We start from the raw sequence: 27,491 nt of genomic DNA on the forward strand, positions 1-27,491 counted from the left end.
GTAGCAGGATTTTTTAAACCTGATTCTAAAGTAGCACTGTTCTCATTTGACTTAGCAACAAGTTTTGTTTGTGAGATGAAGCAGATGGAGAATCACTATAGAGCCAAGAGCCAGTTGGTATGGGTTCAAATCCTGGCTCCATCTAGGCTCTACCACCTGTCTCCCTCATTTTCCTCTTCTGTAAAATCATGATAAACAGGGTACCTTCACTTAGGGTTGTTGTAAATTAGTTTTAGTTAATAATAGTAAAATGCTTAGAACAGTTCTGGAATATATAGGGTTTTTATTGTGTCATCATATCCTTCATCCCTAACCAGGCTTAATCCTCAAAATACACACACACACACAGCCTCATCTTCCTCTTTTCCCTTCTCTTTAATATTACACAGAAATGGAAAAATAAAGATTAACCTTCAGTAATAAATAAGGATAAGTAATATAAGTTAAAATTTGTAGTTTAAAACAAAAAAATTGTAGTTTGAAAGGGCTCCCATTCACTTTTCTTTTTCTAAAATAGGTTGTCTCCTAGCCTCCCCGTGGTTCAGGTCTATAGGATTTAAGCAAATTGTAACAGGATAATAAAGAGCTTTGGACATTTCTGATGATTGTTTCTATTGTGTTATAGCTTAATCACTTAATTAACTTTCTTTCCTAGGAAATTAGAACTTACTTTTATTTTTTAAATATGTTTTTATTCATTTAAGAGAGAGAAAGGGAGAGGGAGAGAGAGATAGCGACATAAATGATGAGAGAGAATCATTGATCGGCTGCCTCCTGCACACCCCCTTCTGGGGATCAAGCCCACAATCCTGGCATGTGCCCTGACCGGGAATGGAACAGGGAATTGAACCGTGACTTCCTGTTTCATGGGTAGATGCTCAACCACTGAGCCACATTGGCCAGACTAGAATTTATTTTTAAAAATGATTAATGCTTCTAACTTGCTGAAGATCACTTACTAGATTGAGGAGAAGGCATAAGTAGAAAAACAACTACAGCTTTTACTTTGCAAAGAGCCTGAAGATCTCTGTTATTTTGAAAGTAATGGAAGGGCAGGAAGGGACCCTTTTTAAAATTCCTGTGTAGAGGCAAAGTGGTGTGTTGTTTTTTTTTAAGTAATAGACTAACTCATTAATTTTGGCTTAGTTAATTAATTTCAATTGATTCTTTGTTCAGAATTCACCATGGAAGTCTTAATAATTCAATGAAGTATTATAATAAAAATGTTTAATGTTTTTTACCACAATGAAGAATTGTATTTGTGTATTATTTATGTATACTATAATCTATTTGATTATTGTCATGAGCATTATTCTAAATATTAATTTAATACAATATATTACCCATAGTTTTCTTTTTTTAATGATGCCATTTAGTTCTTGTATGACAACCATTTGCAATATTTAAAAACAAATGACAAAGTGTATTCAGGAAAGTATTCCTAGCCTTAGTTATAGTAGAAACTATAAAAGTTCAATTCTGAAAGCCAAAAAAAAATATGACATTCTAAGTCAAAGCTTCATTGTTGTCTAGAGTGATAATACTTTTCATAAATAATAGGAAATGACAAGATACTTGCTCATGGCATTCTTTTCCATTTTACTTCTGAAATAAGTATTTGCGTCAACCACCATCATCAAATAAGATCTCTTTATCTAAGCCATAAAGTTTGTAATTATTTCAGTTGCTGTTGACTACCGAAAACAGTTTAAAACTGTGGGTTCCTCTTGTTATCAGAGCAAATGGTTAATATTGCGAGTTTGGATATAGACAGTGCGAAAACCCAGAAAGAGGAGAAAGCCAGATCATCAAGCCTCACTGTGTCACATTGTCACTTTTAAAACCAGCCATGGGTTTTTCCAGTTGTTTGCTGAATTCGTGGTTTCCTCCTATTCACTCTTTCTTCCCCCAATCCTTTTTCTTTTTCTAAACATATTTTTATTGATTTCAGAGCAGAAAGGAGAGGGAGAAAGAGATAGAAACATCAGTGATAAGAATGAATCATTGATTGGCTGCCTCCTGTACGCCCCCTACTGGAGACCAAGCCTGCAACCCAGGCATGTACCCTGACCAAGAATTGAACCATGACCTCCTGGTTCATAGGTCGATGCTCAACCACTGAGCAACACCGGCTGGGCCCAATCTTATTTCTTTTCAACACATTCCATTGTCTAATTTTGGAATTATGAGCATATTTGCAGCAATTTGCTAACATGATCTGACTGATCTTATGAAAATACTAGAGGCCCGTTGCATGAAAATCATGCACTGGGAGGGGGGCGTCCCTCAGCCCGGCCTGCCCCCTCTCACAGTCTGGGAGCCCTCAGGGTGGGAGGCGACCCAGCAATCAGGGGAAGGCGACGCCACATCACACCTCTGCTGCTGCCACTGCCAGCAGCGCAAGCCTCAGCTGGCCCTGGTTACCTGAGCCTCGGGGGCTCTGGGCGGCTGGCATCTGAGGGCATGGCAGTCAATTAGCATATTCCCTCCTTATTGGCTGTGGGTGCCACCATCTTTGCAATGGCGTGAGGATCAATTAGCATATTCCCTCTTTATTAGATAGGATATTAATCTTATTCTTTTATTTACTTGTTGCAGGGGACTTGTACAAGATAGCCGGAATAACCTCCAGTTGAGGGGCTTGGTGGTGCTACTTATTTCTAAAGCAGCTGGGCCCAGCAGCATGAATGCTTCATGTCAGAACTATGACATGGTCAGTGGGATCTATTCATGGTAAGAAATTAGTCTTTTGACATTGCTCTCTAAATTATTTTTTCTTTTACTGAACAGTGGTAGTAGAAATGGCTGTTTAGTTCTTTGTCATTCTGATTCAAAGATAAAATATTTGTAACATTTAAAATATGTATTTTTATTGTTAACAGATCTGATAATCTTGGCTGCTCCATGCATAACTCTGGTAAATTTACCCATACATATGTGTCAAATACTTGCATTACTACTATGAGCATTTAAAATTTTCTTTTCGAGGGAATAATGGCGGCGGAATAGACAGACGTGTTCCGAGCCTTGTCCCGGAGCAGAAAGAAAGAACAGCTGAGGGTCGCACAAGGAGTGTTTGTTGGCCGGTTGGGAGACAGCTGAATTCCAGAAGGAGGTGGGGGACTGCTGAACGGGGTTCCCCTGACCTGGCAGCACCAACTGTGGCTGGGTCCCCTCCCGGAGCTGCGGGGTTGGACGCGGAGTCTGCGCCATCTTGATCCGGAAAGTGGAGCTTATCTGAAGCCTGAGAATCCACAACTGCGGCACCCCAGGAACAGCTGCGAGCCCCAGAACAACGCTCCCCAACTGGCGCAAGCACACGGGTTCAGAGGAGCTCTACACTCCACCACGGAAAGGTCAGATTTCGCCTGGGATAAGGTGAGGTCTCTGGTCCCGGAGGGAGAGAGGAACGCGCGTTTTGCGGGAGCTGGAGGACCAGGGAAGTCTGTGCCTAGAAAAATCCGTGGCTGTAGGGGCTGGCGTGATCTGTGATTGTGGAAAGGGGTCCTCAGAGCTGCTAAGAGAAGGGCACTCTAAAAAGCAACCCATTTTGATCTGAAGTGCAGGGACACCCTAAGAATTTCAGGCAGTCCAGACTTACGCGCAGCCCCTGCGTTCCCTGGGTGCCTGGGCTTACGCGGAGTCCCGGAGTTCGCACAACTGAGCTTTTTCCTCTTGAAATTCTGGCCTCTGATTACTAAGCCCAATACATAGGATCACCCAGTTGGGGACACCCTGGGAGACTGCAGGGGAAGGTTGTTTTTCTGGAACCTGGGGATCGGAGCTGGGCGTGACCATCAGAGAGTCAGCTCTGAGGCAGACCACTCCCACAGGCCAGTGGCGAGTGCGGGAAAGAAGGCTCTAACACTGCCTAGAGAGGCCATAGATAGACCCGGAAGTTAATCCAGAAACACTGCCACCCAGGGGCTGAATCACAAATTGACTCTTGTGTAATCAAAAATAAAGGAATACGAGAAATTAAGACACACCGCCTGCTTAAAATCAGGACTGGCTTACAACACCGAAGAGCAGTGGATCGCAGGGAACTGCAATACTGTCTGGACTGAGAAACAGGCGTGCCAAACAGAAAAACAGAGGAAGTGAATGACCTTCACTACTTCACATTTTATTTTTACCTTTTATTTTTTTATTCTTTTTTATTTTCATTTTTTGCATCTTTTAATCAAGAAACTTTTTTTTCTCTTTTTTCATCACTTGATTTTACCTTTTTAATTATTACATTTTTATTTTCAATCCGTATTATTACTACTGCTATTTTATCTTTTTTTTTTTTTTTTTTTTTTTAAGTGTCATTTTATTTTCTCTTCATTTTATTTTGGGATTAGGGTTCTACATTCTATTTCTATCTTTCCTTTAGCATCGTTTTACTCTATCTCAACTCTACCTTTAGGCCATCACTCCCCTCCTAACCTCCCCCTTTTCAGTGTCCTGTTTATCTTACCCTTTTACTGCTTTAGATTCTCCCTATTCTTTCTGTTTACCCCTTGTTAAAATTTCACCCTACTTACATATCTAATCTCCAATCCCCTGCTCCAAGTCCACATACACCTCTCCCTTCGCTGTCTGAGCTATCCATAAACTTGTCCTTCTCTCTGTCCTTTTGTTGTTGTTTGCTTGAATGTAGATTATATCCAATTTTTATGCTTTTTTGTGAGATTGTTTTGCTTATTCTTCTTTTGTTTATTTTTTTGTTTGTTTTGTGCTTCAGCTTTCCCTTGCCTCACTCCATATTAGTTGGTGTTGTAGTTTGTACTAATCCCCAGGCACTTGTTGCTGGCATTTGCTGGGATTAGTGATTGTTCTATTGGAGTTTTATCCCCAATATATATAGTCTGTTCCCCTATCTCTCTTAGTCACTTTCTTGTCTCTCTTACTTTTTTTTTTTCTTTTTTTTCTTCTCTTTACTTTCCCTTTTCTCAATTTCATTTTCACACTCCTTTTTTCTTTTTTTCTTTCTTTCTTTCTTTTTTCCTCTTCTTCTTTCTCTCCTATCACCTAATTTGCCTTTTTCTGGTGGTCACCTTTATTGGAGGTTATTAGTATCGTGAATACATTCCTGTTCAGTGCCTTGTGAGTTGTACCTGGTAGTGCTGTATTTTGTGCCTTTAAATCAACCCAGGAGAGAAAGAACTACATAACCAGACACCCAGAGAAGAGAGACCATGGGGAGACAAAGAGGCAGCCCGCATATGAAAGAAAAGCAGGCATCACCAGAAAAGGAAGTAAACGAAATGGAGGCAAGCAACCTTCCAGAAAAAGAATTCAGAGAAATGGTCATAAGGTGGCTGAAAAGAATGGAAGACAAATTCGACAATATGAGCAAGAACCAAGAGGAAATGAAGAAGAACCAAGAAGAAATGAAAAATGACATCGCTGCTGTAAAGAACTCAATAGAAAGCATCAAGAGTAGACTAGAAGAAGCAGAGGACCGCATCAGTGAGCTAGAAGACAAGATGGAAAAAAATACCCAAGAAAAGCAACTTCTAGAAAAAAAAATTAAAAGGCAAGAGGAGAGTCTAAGGGAACTTTGGGACAACACGAAACAAAACAACATCCGCATAATAGGGGTTCCAGAAGGAAAGGAAGCTGAGCAAGGAATAGAAAACCTCTTTGAAGAAATAATGACAGAAAATTTCCCAGATATAGGGAAGAAAAAACACACACAAATCCAAGAAGCTCACAGAGTCCCAAGCAAAATGAACCCCAAAAGACCGACGCCAAGGCACATTATAATTAAATTGGCAAACAACAACGACAAAGTAAGAATCTTAAAAGCAGCAAGAGAGAGACAGAAAGTTACATACAAAGGAACCCCCATCAGACTAGCAACTGATTTCTCAACAGAAACTCATCAAGCCAGAAGGGAATGGAATGAAATATACAAAGTCATGCAAAGGAAGGGGCTGAATCCAAGAATACTGTACCCAGCAAGGCTGTCAATCAAAATTGAAGGTGAAATCAGGAGCTTCACAGACAAAAAAGGACTAAGGGAATTTATTACCACCAAACCAGCAATGCAAGAAATGCTAAAGGGTCTGCTGTAAAAAAAAAGAAATAGGAAGTGAAGAAGTAACACAGGGGTAAAGAATAGGAATGGCGACAAATAAGTACCTATCAATAATAACTTTAAATGTAAATGGATTAAATGCCCCAATCAAAAGACATAGGGTAACGGATTGGATAAGAAAACACGACCCATATATCTGCTGTCTACAAGAAACCCACCTCAGAAAAAAAGACGCACACAGACTGAGGGTGAAGGGATGGAAAAAGGTTTTTCAGGCAAATGGAACTGAAAAAAAAGCTGGGGTAGCAATACTTATTTCTGACAAATTAGATCTCAAACTGAAGGACATAACAAGAGATAAGGAAGGCCATTTCATAATACTAAAGGGAGCAATCCAACAAGAAGAAATAACTCTGGTAAACATATATGCACCCAATACAGGAGCACCCAAATACATAAAAAAACTCCTGGAGGATATCAAGGGAGAGATTGACAGCAATACAATCATAGTAGGAGACTTTAATACCCCACTATCACCATTGGACAAATCCTCTAAACAAAACATCAGCAAAGAAACATCAATCCTAAATGACTCACTAGACCAGATGGAATTAATTGACATCTTCAGAACATTTCACCCCAAAGCCACAGAATATACATTCTTCTCAAGTGCACATGGGTCATTTTCAAAGATAGACCATATGTTGGGACACAGGCAAAGTCTCTTCAAATTCAAGAAGATAGAAATCATATCAAGCATCTTCTCAGACCACAGTGGCATAAAACTGGAAATCAACTACAATAAAAACAACCCAAAGAAATCAAACACATGGAGACTAAACAGCATGCTATTAAACCATGACTGGGTTACCAGAGAGATCAAAGAAGAAATAAAAAACATCATGACAACAAATGACAATGAAAACACTACAATCCAAAATCTATGGGACACAGCGAAAGCAGTCTTGAGAGGGAAGTTCATAGCTCTACAAGCCTACTGCAAAAAACAAGAAACAGGGGTAATAAATTACCTAACCCAACAACTCAAAGAGTTAGAAAAAGAGCAACAAGAAAAGCCCAGTGTAAGCAGAAGGAAGGAAATAATAAAGATCAGAGCACAGATAAACGACATAGAGACCAAAGAAACAATTCAAAAGATCAACAAGACCAAGAGCTGGTTCTTTGAAAGGATAAACAAGATTGATGAACCTCTAGCCAGGCTCACCAAGAAGCAAAGAGAGAGGACCCAAATAAACAAGATCAGAAATGAAAGAGGTGAAATAACAACAGATCCCGCTGAAATACAAAGGATTGTTAAAAAATACTACGAACAACTCTATTCCAACAAACTGGACAACCTGGAGGAAATGGACATATTCCTAGAAAAATATAACCTTCCAAAACTCAATCAGGAAGAATCTAAACAGCTCAACATGCCAGTAACTATGGAAGAAATTGAAGCAGTCATCAAAGAGCTTCCGGCAAACAAAAGCCCGGGGCCAGACGGCTTCACAGGAGAGTTCTACCAAACATTCAAGGAAGAACTAAAACCTATCCTCCTCAGACTATTCCAAAAAATTCAAGAGGAAGGAACACTTCCCAGCTCCTTCTATGAAGCCAGCATCACCCTAATACCAAAACCAGATAAAGACAACACAATGAAGGAGAATTACAGGCCAATATCCCTCATGAATGTAGATGCCAAAATCCTCAATAAAATTCTAGCAAATAGGATCCAGCAGTACATCAGAAAGATCATACACCATGACCAAGTAGGATTTATCCCAGGAATGCAAGGATGGTTCAATATCCGCAAATCAATAAATGTGATACATCACATAAACAAATTGAGAGATAAAAATCACATAGTCATATCAATTGATGCAGAAAAAGCATTTGACAAAATCCAACACCCTTTCTTGATAAAAACTCTCAACAAGGTGGGAATAGAAGGATCATACCTCAACATAATAAAAGCTATATATGATAAACCCACAGCTAACATCATACTCAATGGGCAAAAACTAAAACCATTTCCCCTAAGAACAGGAACAAGACAGGGATGCCCACTCTCACCACTCCTGTTTGACATAGTACTGGAAGTATTAGCCACTGCAATTAGACAAGAAGAAGAAATAAAAGGCATCCAAATTGGAAAAGAAGAAGTAAAGCTGTCCTTATTTGCAGATGACATGATATTGTACATAAAAAACCCGAAAGACTCCATCAAAAAACTAACAGACTTAATAAATGAATTCGGCAATGTAGCAGGATACAAAATTAATGCCAAGAAATCTATGGCATTTCTATACACCAACAATGAACTTACAGAAAGAGAGACTAAAAAAGGAATCCCATTTTCCATTGCACCAAAAAAATTAAGATACTTAGGAATAAACCTAACCAAGGAGGTAAAAGACCTATATGCGGAAAACTACAGGACCCTGAAAAAAGAGATAGAGGAAGATGTAAACAGATGGAAGAACATACCATGTTCATGGATTGGTAGAATCAACATCATTAAAATGTCCATACTACCCAAAGCAATCTATAGATTCAATGCACTCCCCATTAAAATACCAACGGCGTATTTCACAGACCTAGAAAGAACTCTCCAAAAATTCATCTGGAATAAAAAAAGACCCCGAATAGCCACAGCAATCCTGAGAAAGAAGAATAAAGTAGGAGGGATCTCAATACCAGATTTCAAGCTGTATTACAAAGCCACTGTCCTCAAAACAGCCTGGTACTGGCACAAGAACAGACATATAGATCAATGGAACAGAATAGAGAATCCAGATATCGACCCAAACCAATATGCGCATTTAATATTTGACAAAGGAGGCATGAGCATACAATGGAGTCAAGACAGTCTCTTTAATAAATGGTGTTGGGAAAATTGGACAGATACATGCAAAAAAATGAAACTAGATCACCAACTTACACCATACACAAAAATAAACTCAAAATGGGTACAGGACTTAAATATAAGACGGGAAACCATAAAAATACTAGAGGAATCCACAGGCAGCAAAATCTCAGACATATGCCAAAAGAACTTTTTCAGTGATACTGCCCCTAGGGCAATGGAAGCCAAACAGAAAATAAACAAATGGGACTACATCAAAATAAAAAGCTTTTGCACAGCAAAAGAAACCATCAACAAAACAACAAGAAACCCCACTGTATGGGAGAACATATTTGCAAATGGTATCACTGATAAAGGTTTAATTTCCAACATCTACAGGCAGCTTATACAACTTAATAAAAGGAAGATAAAGGATCCAATAAAAAAATGGGCAACGGACCTAAATAGAATCTTTTCGAAAGAAGACAGAAGGAAGGCCAAGAGACACATGAAAACATGCTCAAAGTCACTAATTATCCGAGAGATGCAAATCAAAACAACAATGCGATACCATCTCACACCTGTCAGAATGGCTATCATCAACAAATCAACAAACGACAAGTGTTGGCGAGGATGCGGAGAAAAAGGAACCCTCGTGCACTGCTGGTGGGAATGCAGACTGGTGCAGCCACTGTGGAGAACAGTATGGAGTTTCCTCAAAAAACTGAAAATGGAACTCCCATTTGACCCAGTAATCCCACTCCTAGGAATATATCCTAAGAAACCAGAAACACCAATCAGAAAGGATATATGCACCCCTATGTTCATAGCAGCACAATTTACAATAGCTAAGATTTGGAAACAGCCTAGGTGCCCATCAACAGATGACTGGATCAGAAAACTATGGTACATCTACACAATGGAATACTATGCTGCCGTAAAAAAGAAGGAATTACTACCATTTGTAGGCACTTGGATGGAATTAGAGAACATTATGCTAAGTGAAATAAGCCAGTCAATGAAAGAAAAATACCACATGATCCCACTCATTTGGGGATAATGAAAAACATTATAAACTGATGAACAAAAAAATAGTTACAGAGGCAGTAAAGCATCAAACAGACTGTCAAATTACAGTGGTAAGGTTAGGGAGAGGTGGGGGAAATAAGAGATCAACTGAAGGACTTATATATGCATGTATATAAGAGTAAGCAACGGATACAAAACATTGGGGGGTGAGGGCATGTATGGGAGTGGGGTGGGGGTGGGGGGCAATGGTAAGATATGTACACATATAATACCTTAATAAATATTTGAAAAAAATTAAAAAAAATAAAATAATAAAAAAAAAATAAAATAAAATAAAATAAAATTTTCTTTTCATGGCTACCCATCCTCCCCCATCATGGTATGATTATGTCTCTGTAGAGACCTCTTTGTCCCTTAGTCTAGGATTTTTTTATTTTTTCAACCTACTCAAACTGATATGTAGTTGTAAAATATTGATGCAAGTACCGTTTTAGCAGAAATAGTCTACTTCAGTGCTGTATCATTTATTTTATTTTGCTTATTTTTATAGTGAAGAGATTTTTACTGAAATTATATTTTTATATCTCACACATTTGGATTAAAAAATAATTATTAGCATGTATTAATCACATTTGTTGCATATAAAATAAACTTTAAATTTAAATATTGCATATTTTTAGTAAGATATTAGCAATAACTTTATTTAATTTTAATGGAGTGCTTGGCACTGTGTTAAAAGCCTCTCTCTATAGAAGTAACAATCTGCAGGTGGACTTTGGCATGTGAAATTAAAACTACCCTAAAAACATGGGGAACAAGGAAATTTTTCTCCCAAAAAGAAGCATTTCTAGAAACTTTGACTTATGGCTGATATATCTTATTGACTTAATTTAAAAATCAATCCACATCTTAGATTTTTTTTATTTCTAGTGGTCTTATCCATAAATGTTTTATTCTTCTATAATATTTAGAAATGACTGTTGCTTGCTAGCTATGAAGTACAGTGATCCTTCATTAACAAACAAGCAAAATTTATTACTGTTGTGGCTACAAGTGACCCCTCCTCAGCCAGGATAACTTTTGCAGATCTCTTACCATTTATGCATATAAGTATCTTCACTAAAAGAGATACCTTGGGATCATTTTTAGTTTCTACTCACTCTGAAATAATTTATATTTTTTAGTGCTTTGTAGGTTACTAATCATTTTTATGACAGTTATCCTTTTTTTTTAATCCTCATCTGAGGATATTTTTTCCATTTATTCTTCTTAGAGTGGAGGGGTGGGGGATGGAGGGGAGATTGAGCCTGCAACCAAGGTACGTGCCCTTGACTGGAAATCAAACCCTAGACCTTTCAGCCTAAGGGACGACACTCTAACCACTGAGCAAAACCAGCCAGGGCGACAGTTATCCCATTTGTCCTTACAATAGTTCTGTAGGTAAGCGTTGTCATGTTACTTTTTTAGGGTGGTGCAACTTCAATTGAGGAAAGTTGAGTCTCTAACTATAGTTTCCTTCTAAACCTCATGTGTGTTTTTCGTGATTCCATTCTGATTTTCTAGTGTGATTCACATAATTTATTTCACTTGTAGATTAGACTAGCCATTAAATTATTATACCAAAAAGGACTTCTTATAAGTATTTCTTTGAAAAACTCCTGAATTGAAAGCAACTTAGCAAATCTTTAATACATCTACGTCCCTCCCCCAAACTTTTGAATTAGAAGTCAATACTTTACCTTACAAATTGTGTAGGAAGCTCTTGACTGAGTTTAGTTGAAATAACTGGAGAAAACACATAAAGATCTATAATGAGTACCAATAACCTGATAATCCCTGGAAAGCAAACAGACTTCACATCACTTTGTACATCCCATGTATGTCTAGCTCCTGTTGGGAATTCCTTTGGGTTTTAGTCTGCTGATTTTGACCCTGTTTTAGTAATAGTCTGCTCTTGCAATTGGGCAACCATACATACCTCTAATGAACACCAGCCAAGTTTTGTTATCTCTGATTCTAAAATAACCAATGTAAAGTACTATTTGACACATAATAGGTGTTCAGTATATATTTCTTGCATAAGTGAATCATCCCCGTTTTACAGAAAAAGAAGCTAATACTGAGATTAAGACTTGTCTAAAATCCTTTAAGTAGTAAGTAATAGAGTTGGAAATTAAATCCTGATTTTACTTTAAAGTATGTTACCTTTTCGACTATGCAGGTGCTCTTATCTATATGCACACAGTGCACTGAAATGTGAACATGTGTTTCAAATTTCTTACCTAGTCTCTTAAGAAACACCTACATCACCTTCTGAGCCTTCACAGGAACATACGCATTTGGTAGATGGTCATTGTAACACGAACAGTTGTAAAAGAACTTTGCAGAAGAATATGTGGTGCATTATGAATATAAAAATTTTCCAAATAATATAAATGAATTTCCTACCCAAGTATATAGAATCCATAATTACATTTAGGGAATAATCCTGGTTCTGGGCTATTTTCTGTAATTAAGCTTGATCCAGCATGTCATTGGTGATGCTTGGGTGGTTTATACACTTGTTAATGTGAAAATGTAATTTGGCATAGTACTATGAGAAACCATTAATTTGTTTCTCCATCCCTGAATTCATTTGTTTTGCTCTTGCTTTTCTTAATTGTCCAAGTGTAACTTTTGCTGGAGACTTGGATCTATAATGCCACAGTGAATTATTTAACATTTGAGGAAAGTACTGACTTGGGAGCTTTTTAAATTCACCTCCCAACTACTGGGGTTTGCATTGTTGGTGTTTTTCTCTCATAAACTTGACTTTGATGTCAGATAGTGGGACTTGAGTAAATTACCTAAGGGACCAAAGTAAGTCAGGTGACCTTTTTTTTAGCCTAAGGACATAGCTGATGGATATAACTTGTGGATCTATTTAGTGAATTCATCACATGGCCAAGAGAGGCAGAATGTAGGTTAAAATGTATACATACATATTGGTTACAAAGGTAATCAGTCAAAAAAACTACTAAATTTAATGTAAAAGTATATCTAGCCACTCCTGAGAAAATAAGTGTATAACTTCCTGTTCTATTAATAATAGGATACTCTTGTATACAAAAAATAGGTCATTACAATATATAAAACATTACATTTCAAAGTATAGACTTTTCTAATACAACATGATTATTAAGTTTAAAAATTTGTATGAGTTTTTTAACTAATGGTTCACCTTTCTCAGTTGTTTTAGCAACAATTTACTCAGGTTTTTTCTCATCTAACTAGCAGTTATTAATAGACCACATATTTTCACCTTACCTTCATTGCCTGAAATTTCCCAAAACCTCTTAACTGTGATAGAAGAGATTGAAACATGTTTGCCAAGCACGTTTTCTTTTCCTTCTCAGTATCCAGCTGGGCTATATCTGCCAGCTTTGTGCAACTGTGTATCTCGCCAGTGCCTTGGACATAGTATTCATTTAAATCTTTAGATGATTGACCTTCTGTTACTGTAGTGTTATAGACCAAAATAAACATTTGAATCACACATGTATAGTATGTGCCTTTTAAAGTAGTGTAACTGGACAATGTCTTCCTGTGACTGGTACCTTATTATGTCCTTTGCAATCTCTAATTCAGCATGTGAGCTGTAGCCCTGGCTGATTTGGCTCAGTGGATAGAGCGTTGGCCCACAGACTGAAGGGTGTGAGCTGTAATCAGGCTCTAAGGCACTCTTCATGGGACAGTCTTAATTTTTTAACTTCGTTATTATGTAAAGCAATATCAATGTGACATTTTTTAAAAAATATATTTTATTGATTTTTTACAGAGAGGAAGGGAGACGGATAGAGAGTTAGAAACATCGATGAGAGAGAAACATCGATCAGCTGCCTCCTGCACATCCCCTACTGGGGATGTGCCCACAACCAAGGTACGTGCCCTTGACTGGAATCGAACCTGGGACCCTTCAGTCGGCAGGCCGACACTCTATCCACTGAGCCAAACCAGTTAGGGCACAATGTGACATTTAAAGAAAGAAAAGTATTAGTGAAATGTCACACAAAAAAACATAATAAATAGCCCAACATAACAAAAAACATTGCAGAATAATTAGTACGTTTTTTAAATCCCAAGTTTTTTTCTTTATATTTTGACCCATTCCTTCTTTCTTTTCTTTTTTTTTTTTTAGAGAAGGTGTGTGTGTGTTTTAATATATTTTTGTTGATTTCAGAGAGGAAGGGAGAGGGAGAGAGAGGTAGAAATATCAGTGATGAGAGAGAATCATTGATCAGCTGCCTCCTGCACGCCCCCTACTGGGGATCGAGCCCGCAACCTGGGCATGTGCCCTTGACCGGAATCAAACCTGGGACCCTTCAGTCCATAGGCTGACATCCTAGCCACTGAGCCAAACCGGCTAGGGCCCATTCCTTCTTATAATACACTAGAGCAGGGGTGGGCAAACTTTTTGACTCGAGGGCCACAATGGGTTCTTAAACTGGACTGGAGGGCCGGAACAAAAGCATGGATGGAGTGTTTGTGTGAACTAATATAAATTCAAAGTAAAGGAGCGGAGGGGAGAGCAAGAGAACCGGATAGAATAGCCGGATCCGGCCCACGGGCCGTAGTTTGCCCAAGGCTGCACTAGAGGCTCAGTGCACAAAATTCATGCACTGGGAGGAGGGGGTCTCTCAGCCCAGCCTGAGCCCTCTCGCAGTCCAGGACCCCTCGGGGGATGTCTGCCTGCTGGCAGTCAGACATCCCTCTTGCAGTCCAGGATCCCTCTCCTTACTGTTGAGCGTCTGCCCCCTGGTGGTTAGTGCACATTATAGCGACCAGTCATTCCACCATTCGGTCGATTTGCATATTAGGGTTTTATGATATAAGATTTTATTTATGTACCTCTATTATCTGCAGCTTCCATTCTGTGGCTTGAAGTTTTACTGGCAGGTTTTAGACTTTTCTGAGTTTGGGTTGCCCTCTTCTCCATTTCCAGGAGGAAAATGAGCTGCTGCTGGGAGACAAGTGCAGTGACATTGTTCCTTCTAGGTGGCAGGTCAGCTGATGAAAGATTAAAACCATGGACTGATCATTTCCATATTTATTTCTAATGCTGGTACGAGAAGACTGTATGCTCTATGTGCTGTTAAAGTTCAGATGATCTGTTTTTTCCATATCACCTCAGCATTCAGCATGTTCATAACACATAGATGGCAGCCAGTGACTACTTGATCATGGCTGAAAAAAAGAGTTGTTTTTATTTATTTATTTAGTTAGTTAGTTAGTTAGTTAGTTAGTTATTATTATTTAATCTTAAAGCAAGGAAGACTTTGCTAAAAGGTTCCAAAACTGATCCTATAAAGAGAAAGATTAACACATTTGACTGCATCAAGGATAATTCTTCAGCCCTACTGGCATGGCTTGATGGTTGAGTATCAACCTATAAACGAAGAAGTCATGGTTTGATTCCTGGTTAGGAACATGCCTGGGTTGCGGGCTCAATCCCCAGTGTGGGGGTGTGCAGGAGGCAGCCGATCAATGATGCTCTCTCATCATTATGTTTCTCTGTCTCTGAAATCAATACAAAAAATTTTTTTTAAAAAAAGGTAATTCTTCAATGGAATGAAATTCCCACAAAGTCAAAAGATAATTGCCAAATTTACAAAAATATTTGCAGCATACCTACCAAAGGACCGATTTTAATAAACAAATCAGTTGAGGATCTTATAAATCAAGGAGAAGATAATACAACACAACATGGACAAAAGATAGGAATAGGCTGTTCGGTGAAGAAGTATAGATGGCAAGTAAGCAGAAGGGGGGAAAAAGGCTGGACTTCATCTCAAGGAGCAAATTAAAACAAAATCACAGCTTCTCCCTGTCATTGGCAAAGATTAAAAAGTTTGAGACCCAGTGTTTTTGAGTATGTGAGGAAGTAGGCATTTGAATGCTTTGTTAGTAGGAACATTAATTGGTATAGTTACTTAGAAAGCAATTTAGTAATGGCTATAAATTTTATTTAAATCTAACTACCCTTTGATTTAGCAAAATTGTATGCTGATGTGTGTATGAATGTATACAAGAGTGCTCTTGGCCCTCCCTGCCCCCCCCCCAAAAGGGAAATAACTGGGTGTCTACCAATATGCAAAGGAATATCAAGTGTTTGTCTAAAAGCACTAAGGATATCTGTATGTGCAGATCTAGAAAGATTTCAAAGAATCAAAAAAAGCAAGATACATAAACGTGTTATAGTTTGACCCCCTTGGGGTGGGCAGTGGATTTTACATGCATGAAAAATGTTTCAAATGAGAAACAAAGAGCTGTTTATAATGGTCACCTCTGGGGAGAGGCAGCTGGTGGGAGGGAATGGGATGAGAGACTTTAACTGTTCATTTTATGTCTTCTTTAGTACTCTGAATTCTTTTTAACCATATACATGTTTTACTAATTTACACTCCTTAAAAACTGGTAAAAAAATTTTTTTTGCTGAACTGAGATAGCCTAGTCCTGTTATTAGAATGAAGGCTTCACAGTCTCTGAGCTGATCTGAACTTTTTATCTTTTGCCCTCTTTGACAAGATCAAATGTCTTATGAACATGGGTAAATTATAGATTTTCTTTTTAAATAAAGAAAGCACGAGTGAAGCAAAAGGATGTCTTCAGATTAGCTCTCTTAAGTTTACCATCCTTGTTAAAATTGCTACCATCAGTTTCTTGGTAACTATGCTAATTCTTTGCAACTCTGTATTTATTCAATTGATTAAGGTTAAATTAATGATATATATGCTAAGATAAGTGTTGAACTTCAAGAACTAATCACAGAAAAAGCATTATAAACATAACTGTAAGTTAAATCTAGAAAACAACTTAAATTTACTGATCTTAGCATTAATTTCTCCTTTAAGGGAAAATTGGTCAAGCTTGGTATGCTGTTATAGAAAAGTGGTAGAATTTGGAGAACTGTATGAAATCTTAATTTAAGAATAGAAGTGGAGAATATGAAAAGCTGTGAATGAAGCAAGTTTGGGGGTCTTATTATAAGTCTTTAAATTTAGGGAATTGGTCCTGGTCTCAGCTGCAGATATTATAGTTCACAATTTATCACTTTAATGTGGTACTAATTAGCTTCTGATGACTTCTAATTATACTAACAATAGGCTGTGACTATCAGTTCTCACCTTCACACCTTAGGATTTTTCTGGCACTTAAAAGTGCCAAACAATTAACAAATTGCATTTCCCTGGGGGATCTACGAAAGCAAAAAACACCTTAAAATATGAGGCTTAGGTAGGAACATGTTGATCATATTATTTATTTAGTGCTCAATTATATTAATGTAAAATAATTAACATTGAAATATATAGCATTAAAAGAAACTGTTTTTTGGGGTGTTGTTTTTTTCTTTTTATGATGATGATGATGTGTAAATGTGAGAAAAGAGTAGAAGAAACCTCATCTACCTGATAATAACAGTGGTTGGAGGACATGGGGAAGAGGGAGGTTTGGGGACAGGTAGGTATAGGATAATAGTCAAAGAGAACTTTATTTGTAATATTTCAGGTTTTTAAATGAAGGGAATCTATTCACATTATTTTGTATAATTAAAATTAACTTCAAAATTAAAAGAAAGTTATGTTTCATACTTAGAAAGCAATGAAAGTCTATTTTAAAAATGTATCTTTTTGTACTACAAGAACCTGGAACATGGGGAGTGCTTATTTAAAACAATTATGCTGAAGATTGGATTTAGAGTGTGCTTTTGAAGGTAAAGATAGCTTAGCTCCTTTTCAGAGAGAGCTCAAGAGATGAAAGCATGTGCAGTTTGATTACATATTCTTATTGATTGTATTCCACTTACAACAATAAAAATAGACTCCACATACAAATCTAACAATATTACTAGTTCATTACAACTAGTACTTATTTTCTTCATTAACTTTTTATTGTTACTTTCAGCTTACACAGCATGCACAAATGCAGCAATTATATGTTGAACAAGAAAGGGGAAGGTTCTTTATGTTCAACATACTGTACATCAGAAGTCATTACTTCCCAGAGCTCATGGAAAAACATTAAATAAGAACAGCCTCTCACAAAACAAGTGTAATTAACCACAAAAAGTAGGTGGGCTTGGCTACTAATTCACCCAGTTGAGAGTTTATTGTATGTAAAATATCTTGCTGTAGATTACCCTGCCTGATTACATCATAGGAAAAGAAAAGCTGTATTAATTGTTTTGTTAATGGTGAAGAAGTAAAAATATTTTTCTTAAAGAATGCCTGTATGTTGACTAGTAAGAAACCACAATCAAAGGCAAAGCCCAGTGTCTAATTCTGCATTTTAAACAGTTTAATCCTTTACATTCATCTTAGTAAAATGTTAGTTCTATGCAGAAGACTTGTAGTTACTTAAAATGATTAATGGCAAAGTTTGCTTAATAGTTTCATGATTTAATGCTGATCCTTTGAACCCAAACTCAAGGCACCCCCAGTGGTAAACAGGGTAGTGTAATAGAGGAGACATGGTTAAAGGCCAAAGACCTGGGTTCTTGTCTCATATCTGTAACTGATTAGTTATTTGACTTTATACAAGCTGCTTAATCACTCTGTGTGATTACTCATGTATAAAACAGGGGTAATAATGGATTTCAAATCAAGAATAATAATGGATTTCGAATCAGAGCACATATCCAGCTACGTTTGAGTAACGTGTGGTCCAATATATCACATTCTAACCAGCTCCTCTCTGCAAGGCACAGGGTTGAGAATTGAGTGAAATACAAATATTATTGATAAGAAGTAGTCTTTAATCTCAAGTGATAAGATAACAATTCATGCATCTAGCAGCTTTCTGACACTATTGATGCAGTTTTGTTTCTAGAACTCTGTTTCTGGAACTTAACTTCTAGAACTATAATCATATTCACCATCGTGCTATTAATCCACCCATGTTCACTGGCAGCCCTTTGTTTAACTAAAGACAATAGTCCTTAATACCACTCACTTAAGATGCTAGGAGAGAACTGGCATCTACAGGTGGCTTACTGCCTAAGGAACTCATTCCTCACTATGCCCTTGGACTTTTCTTCTCGCTCTTGGACTGTGTAACTGGGTGGTGGTGATAACAGAGGCAAAGAGAGCAGATTCTCAGGTTGGTTATCCTAATCATGGCATCCTTCCTCTCTCGTTACTGGCATCTTGAGTCACCATTTTCTATTATTAAGATTCTCTCCTCTGTCTCTGCTGTTTGGACTTTGCACCACTTAGAACCAAAGGTCATTTGCTGTTCTGGGTTAGTGTAAAACACGGTTCTAAGGCTAATGTCCCAGTCCCTCCTTTTGGGGGTACTCATTTATTTACTTTAGGGATTGTTTTTGTTTCTGTTTTGAAATAGGATAAGATCTCTTCTTTCATGTTGTTACAGTCTACTCAAAAGACAATTATGGGAAATAAACCTCCTAAACGCCCCCCCCAAATTTTTCTCCTAGAAGGGCCTGAGCTACAGAAGTGCCCTTGGGATGGGGCCACTCCCACTTTGTAAGAAAAAAAAAAAAATGAAGTCCTTGGTAACTTAAAACTTTGGAATCCTGCTGTTTTATATAGTAGAAATTATTCAATATCTAGGTATTTTGAAATAATGAATACTGAAATATTAATAAATCTGAGTTTGCCTACTTTTGACCTTTTATTACAGAAAAGATAGAAAACACACCTGAAACTGTTAGTGGATGTTTTTATTAGAATTATGTCTCTCACATGTGTAAATGTATTTGCCAATCTAAAGAATGCTAACTGCTTACTTTTTAGTGATCACCTAAAAATTAAGGTTTCTAAAAGTTAAGAATTCTAACCAATTGGAAAGTTTTGGTAATAGAAGGCATGAGGCATAGAGATGCATTTTGAAGGAAAAAAGAAAGTGAGTTATAAAGCTGGTTATTTCTGAATGGGTAAGAAAGTTTGTGAAAGTTGTAGAAAGATTTGTGGAAGTTATGGAAGGATTTCGAAGAGAAATCTTAAAAGGAAATTATAGGTAATCTAAATAATAAATTTAATTAGATAAATGAATTTAAAGTAAGCTAATGCAGAATTTGTTTAGTCTTTTCTAGTCTGTTAAAAGGGAAAAAAAGTCTTTTCTGTTTTTGCCCAGGAAGCAAAAGTTCTATAAATTACTGAAATGGTTATATAGCATTATGTTATATTAATCAGGTACTTCATTACTTAAAAGGGCCATCTTCTTAATTGTGGGAACTGAAGTGTTGCTAACCTGTATTTGTATTTAATACCCTTTTGTCACTTTGAATGAATAATACTGTTTCATAATAATAATGATGATATATAATCTTTTGGTCAAATAAGCTTGACAACTTTTCCAGGGTTTGAATTTTAAGAAACTTTTCTTAACCTAGATTTGGCTTTAGGTCAGTCCAATTGGCCCTGGAATGCCTCAAGGATTTGTTTTCTCTCTTCATGAAGGAAAATTTTTTGCTTAAGATACATGGGAAGCTTTGTCAAAGAAATAATAACTATATATATGTATATATGCATATTATTAAAATAGATGTAAAAATCTCCAGGAGTCTATAGAGTTTATAGATTTATAGAAGTACTGGCAGGAAAAATCAGGAGGTACAAAAATTGATTATGAGATTGAATGAACAGAAAATAATTATATCGTTTTTGTAAGTTTTGTTGAAAGTATTGCTGATTTTTAATTTTTGTTTTTCAGACATAAGGAAACTTGTTTCTATTAATGCAATTTGGTAAATTGTCTATTTTTCTCCCTACCTTATCCCTCCAGAATTTGGCAATTCTTAATAAGTGAGTCTTGGCAATACATTTCCTTGCATTAGTTCAGTAAGACCAGTTTCCAATTTGGTTATATTAAACAAGACTTTGATTGGAATGTCATGTATGAGAGAGACATGCCTGGACTCTGGATGCCACCAGAAAGCTTTAAGGAATGAAAACTGACTTTGAAGCCAATGCCTTGGAGAAATAGCTGGTACCTTGCTTGGTCACTTGGTTCATGGCAGTCTTTCCAAGTGAGGAATGAAGGTTGCTTTCCTGAGAGATGGCAAGGAAAGAACCCCAAGACATTTTGGGAACCTCAAGAATGTGAGGAATTCACCCAAGTCTACAAGTATTGCAGAAAAACCTGATGGCAACTAAATGGCTCAGGTTCTTTGCCCTGGAGGGCTAATTAAAGCTCAAACATGAAATTCCAGCAAAGCAGATTTAAAAAAGAAAAAAACTATATGATCAATTGCTATTCTTGTGTTCATGCAAATGATCAGGCCAAATTGAAACTAGACTTAATACAGTAAATAAATTGGTCTTAAATTGACTCCTTAATAAAAATGAGGGTAATTTTAGGGGAGGGGGGGTTGTGTTTCAGTAGACTCTGTAACACAAAGTCGTGAATATTAGACTCAAAGCTTTATTTTTCACCTATGAATTGCACTGGATTCTAAACTGGATATCTCTAGCTTTTACCCCAGTAATACAAAATTTTATAACACAATTTGTCTCCACCAGGTTACAAGCCATACTTGTACTCAGGGAATACCACCTCTAGACACCATTGCCACCTCCTTCTGTGCCCAGGCCACATCGTCCCTCTGACAGAGATCAAGGATCTCTTGGCCCTGAAAATACTTTGCCCCTCCTCAGCATGAAGCAGTTACAAAAGAAGACAGAACCTGAATCCCTTTTTTCTGAAAGAACTCAGAGCCAAGATCCTTGAGGGGCAAATGTGGTAGGCAGTTAGACAGACATGAGCAGAGCAAGGATGATGGGCCAACCAAAGGAGAAATGGACAGGACCCTGAGACTTGCTTCTTACCACTCCAACTGCTCTGAAACTGGCAATTGAGGAACCCATGTAGAGTGAACCTTTACATCTGCCTGGTAGGAGTTGGAACACCTATTGCTAATATATAGAATTATTCCATTCTTTTTGGAAAGTAAGTCACATATTGGGACCTTATATGTTGGGACCCACTGTTGGGAAAAGGATGCAGTATGTTTTCTCTAAAGGTTACTGCAGTAGTTACCTGTGGTGAATGTCGGACTTTTACTAGGTGTGCTATTGTCTTTCAGTATAAATTGTTCTGATAATTTCACCCTCCCTTATAATAATTGACATACTAAGCTTCTGGCTGGGTGGTTTCTGATATGTGGGGTAACTTTATTCATACTGGTATATCGCTGCCAATAGCACCAGGGGGCCTTGTTCCTTAGAACGACTGACCATTTTTATGCTCCAGAAACATCACTGGGTCTGAACCAAAAGAAACCTTCTCACGGCCGTGGCACCAACTACAATGATGATCTCCACCTGTGGAGCCCTACAGACCATATTGCTTTAACCATTTTTTTATGCTGGTAATGGTAGGCTCCCTTGATGTAGAATTGACCCACCTGGCTTGTGGCATGGTAAAAGCCCTGAATGCCACTTCCAGGGCTATACAGGGGATAAATCAAGAGCTGAGTCACGTCAGGGAGGCAGTTCTAGAGAATCGGGCAGCAATAGATTATTTGTTGATGCGGCATAGCCACGGTTGTGATGAATTTAAAGGAATGTACTGTTTTAATCTTTCTGACAATTCTCAATTGATAGAAAACGACATTCAACAAATTAGGAAAACCATCTCGTAAGATCCTGCATTCACTGTGTTCTATCCCTGGAAACTGCTTTCAAGGCAGAAGCAAATGCAGTCCAGCAGGATGAGATGTTTCGTGTAAAACTAATCTCATAGATATGAGATGATAGAAAAAGCAGTGGGGAATGTTAGGGGCAGAAATAGAATATTGAGGACCAGCTACAATTATAAGAAATATTAATCATACTCATTTAACCATGATAGTTCTGTTCTGATTAGAGAAAGCACATTCTAACTTGGCTGGGAGTTGTACGCCCTAGGACATGGGAGCTGACATTGGAATGCAGTCTATCCTCCTGTCCTGAGAACTGCCTGTCATTATGGAAAGATTTATGACCTCGAGGCTGAAACATTCTAGTCCTGGAGGCACCTGCTCTTTAAAATTCCCAACCCTATTGCCTGTAATCTGGTCCTGGGGTGCTCGGAGGTGCCCCCCTCCCCCCAAGCCACATGACTTGTCATCTGTAATGGTTGTACTGTGCCTACTTTCCCATGCCTGTAATTCCTTCTTTCCCACAAAATCTTTGTCCTTCTACCCAGTATAAGCAGCTGGCTTATGGGGAGAGGCAGAGTAGATTTTTGTGGATGACCTGCTGCTCTCCCATACTGCCAGTGTTATTGGAATAAATACTCATATTATGATTCAACCCTGTCTCTGCTTAATTGGCTGAAGTAGTGACAGCCCAGACCCCTTGATTGTCCAGTTACACTATTCCATGTGCTCTTTATATATTAGCTCCTTTAATCCTTACAACATTGATTAACAAAAAAAATCACTTTTCTTGGGAAACAGGCTTAGAGAAATTTAATAACTTGATTAAGTTTATGTGTAGGTAAATGGCAGAGTTGGAATTCAAACTCATTGGAGACACTGTTTCAAGGAAATACCTGGATAATTATGCACCTATAAGATTTGCTGCTGTCCAGCAAATGGGTAATTTACAGCCTGTAATATGGAACTTCTATCACTCTATTATAATTACTTATATATTCATTGCAAATATTGATGTAATGAATTTCTAGAGACTGTGCAAAAGAGAAACAACAAACTGAGACACAAAACAAGTTTCCACCCCTTTTTTCCAAAGCTGTAGTTTAATCACTTAAACACTGTCCAATATAGTAGAAAGCTGGCAGACTTTCCTTTGCAGCAGGCTATGTAAAAATGTTTATACTTTACAGCTTATTATGCCATGCCAATGACTGTGTTCTCAGTAAAGGAGAGTGAGAAAATATGGGGGTGAAATTACTTACCTCCCCTTTGGAAGGATATTCTGCACTTACAATGCATTTTTGTGTTTAATTTTATATCATTCAATTCAGAACTTTAAAAAGTAGGAATTTATTTTTTATCTCTCTTTGTAGATAGGGTAGAGCAATTTTAATTTAACAAAAACAAGCTGAAAACCAGAATTGTCAAGGAATTTAAATGGACTAGTACTGAATTATTAGGGTTTAATTCCATTTATGGCTTCAATTTTGCAAAACCTGTTTTTCTTTTTGACACATCTCCAGTGCTTAACAGGCAACTCGTTATTTTCAAATGTACCTTATGCAAATTTTGTTTTAGCACTTTGGCTGCAAGTTAATCTTCCTCAGGATCAATTAGAGGTGTAGGCAAGGTTATTTGTACCTCTCTGTAATCTGTTGAATATATCCATCCATATTAGGTCTTTTTTTAGCATTTTCTAAATTTATGGGTTCCCCTCTTAGATTCATAAAGCCCCTAAAGTCAGGTACCACATAATATTTTGGGGGTTACATTCTCTCTGTGCCTGATACACTACTGCAAGTCTATACTCAATAAATATTGCCCCAGGATGTGGCCTTCGTTTTGGTGGGAAAGTAGCTCCTCTGTGAAGGACTAGCTAAGTCTGGGTTTTAGGTGCTGCACGTTATAGGTGGGCCTTCAGTGAGGGAAGTTCCTAAGAGAAATAAGTAAAGACACAGGAACTGGTATTTAAAAGTCTATAGCCTTTTTCCTTCTAATTTTTCAGCTCTAAATGGGAGCTGGTAATATTGGAGATTGGGGGTAGGGGAGGGAGGGTAAGGGTTGCTTTCTATTGAGTTTATACTTTCCTGAAGCTGAAAGGGGAAATTTTTTGTGTTTAAATATTTAAAACAACATGTTTAATTTTTCTATTTTACTATTTGTTTTATAAGTAGTTTAGAAGGTGGGGGCTTTTTAATACTCAGTAAGTTTTTATTTATCACATACTGTGTTTTTTCCATAAATAGAAATGATCAGATATTGAGTATGCTTAAATGGGAAGTATTATATTCCTGTAATTCATGTTTTCTGAGAAATAATGGATTATCAGAGAAAATAGGATTGCATATCAATATCAAGACATTATTATTCTTATTGTCACTGTCCTCTTCAGGGAACTTTTGTTGTAAAAACTTGTATTTTATAAACACACTGGAGAATTTCTTTGTTTTCTACTATAAACCTTTTCTTTTTTAAGGTAAACATTACAACAGCCTTAAAGCCATCTCTAATTGTTTTAAAAAATGAATATAAAGATTTGCTCTGTTTTCTTGGCTTTTTTGGGGGGTAGAGGCCTGAGATGTGCAGGATCCCGGCCCCTCTGGTAGGACAGGGTGCCTGGAACTGCTCTCTACTGACCTCTTCTGGCCTCCTGTTACATGTGTCATTGAAGGGGATGACTGCTCTTATGGAATGCCTCTGAAAGAAAGGGGGAAAGTGGAGGGAAATTAGCCAGTGCAGGCTTTGTGATGATAACCTCCCAACCTCTTTACCACCTGGGACTCCTCTTGCTAATCTCTTACCCTCCTGTAAAAAAGAGTCTGTTTACATGTGAAACACACTTTACATGTGAAATAGTGATCATTTGATCTTTTATTTTTTTTATTAGATACTAGAGGCCCAGTGCACAAATTTCAGGATTCATGCACTGGTGGGGTCCCTCAGCGTGGCCTGCAGGAATTGGGCCAAAACCGGCAGTCCAATGCCACCTGCTGCTCCTGCCTTCTACTCCCGCTTATCCTGGCCCTGCTGCACCTGCTGTGGGCTTGCACCCAGTCAGTCCCAAGCGGGAGAGGCTCGTGCCGCCACAGCGGTGCTCACTAGCCATGAGCCCTGCATCTGGCACCCGTTGGTCAGCTGAACAAGGCTCCCTCTGTGGGAGTGCACTGACCACCAGGGGGCAGCTCCTGCATTGAGCATCTGCCCCCTGGTGGTCAGTACACATCATAGAAACCGGTCATTTGGGCATTTGGTTGCTTAGGCTTTTATATATATAGATGGTCGCTTAGGCTTTTATATACATATAGATACTTGTAACTGACAGTCTCAGCATCTGATGACCCAGAGATAACTGCTACTGTCACATCTTATTCATGAGTACCAAACTAAAGAAAATTGACATTTTTATTAACAGATGTACCTTTATCCAGGGATGAATGAATGGCTTTCCTTAGACAATTTGGAAAGGAGGAAATAACTCACTTCTGTGAAGAATTCTTTATTTACTGTGAAGAATCCAGACAGGGAATCACCAATTTAAGCAGTATCATCAAGCAATAAGTAATTAAATATTTTTGCTATAGAAATGGCAACCATTATTAATGCAGGCCATTTTCAAACAGTAAAAAACTACCCCCTCTGTTATTGTTATAAATGATGAGTATTATATCAGCAGCTTTTACTTTTACCCATGGAATAGGATTTGGAGATGTAACCCAAAGCTCTGATGGTTTCTAAGACAGAGTTCCCCTCTTTCCTAAAACTTGAAGGTCGGGCAAGGTTTTATACCTTTGGAAAATGCATAATCATCAAACCTAAAACTCAGTTTTACATCTTAGGATAAAATAATAGTTTCATCACACAGAGAAACAGGCTGTATTTCCAGGTGCTCCATTAAAGTCTGTGATTCAGACTATTAGCTAATGGGTCTTTGTTCCCCCACTTCCGTTTTGTGCCTTTCTTTCTCAATTTATTATACTTTATCTCTTGTCTCATGTTTTCCCTACATCTACTGGTTGTGCTTGTTGTCTTTAGTCGAACACCATCTAGGAATACCTACACATCTTAAATTCTCTAGAATAAGGCAAAGGTGAGAGAAGATGAATAAATCCATCCTTAGAGTGGTGAGAAGAAAAGACACCCAGACAAAATAGCCACCCAGCCAGGGCCTCTGGGTGCCCCTCTGAGGTGGGCCACCCACACTCTACCCCATGGTCATTCTTGTTCTGGTCCTTGAAATTTATAATTACTCATGGTAATGAAGTGAATTTACAGCAATAAATGACCAGTATGAAGCCCCATTGCTTTTTTATTTTCTGCAGTTCATCTGTAGGACTTCTTGTTGTGTTATGATTATTGTCTCATGATGCTCTGCACCTTTAGCAACTTCTGATGTTCTTTAGCTGGCACTTTTCCTGGAAGAAAAAAAATTGAACCCAGCAAAATTCCAAGTCAGGAATGATGCTGCAACCATTTACACAAAGCTTTACTAGTATGTGCATAATATATACATAGTTGTAGATGGAGTTTTTTAAATCTTTGGAATCTATAGTTATTTATTTAATAAGTGAAAATCATAGAAGGTCAAATACTGCTGAATTAAAACAATGTTGAGGAAAGGGAAATGGTGGTCATATAAAAAACTAAATCAGTGTAGATATATAGGACCTAGTTTAGAAATATCGCAATATTCACAAAGAGAGGAAATCTGTTATACTCTGGAAGAAATGCAGTTTTACTATCATAATGCCACAGTCCACTCAAGAATCTACTCTATCATAAATTATAGCTATACTAGAGGCCCAGTGCATGAATTCATACAACAGTGGGGTCCCTCAGGCTGGCCTGTGGGATTGGGCTGAAACACCCTCTCCAACATCCCCCGAGTGGTCCCGTATTGCAAGAGGGCACAGGTCAGGCCTAGGGACCCCACCGGTGCATGATTGGGGCCA

The 27,491-nt window shown here is 37.8% G+C and overlaps 1 protein-coding gene across 2 annotated transcripts in view; it reads left to right on the plus strand.

The window, feature by feature from the left end:
- Nucleotides 1-27,491, plus strand: part of PDSS2 (decaprenyl diphosphate synthase subunit 2) — a 259,454-nt gene that overhangs the window by 67,876 nt on the left and 164,087 nt on the right. For both annotated transcript variants that reach the window (XM_080664244.1, XM_080664245.1), the window contains exon 2: nucleotides 2,599-2,733. In XM_080664244.1, coding sequence (XP_080520370.1) covers nucleotides 2,599-2,733 — 135 coding nt within the window. The remainder of the gene's footprint in view (nucleotides 1-2,598; nucleotides 2,734-27,491) is intronic.

The sequence above is a fragment of the Plecotus auritus genome, assembly GCF_963455305.1.
Source record: "Plecotus auritus genome assembly, chromosome: 4".
In the NCBI taxonomy this organism is placed as follows: domain Eukaryota; kingdom Metazoa; phylum Chordata; class Mammalia; order Chiroptera; family Vespertilionidae; genus Plecotus; species Plecotus auritus.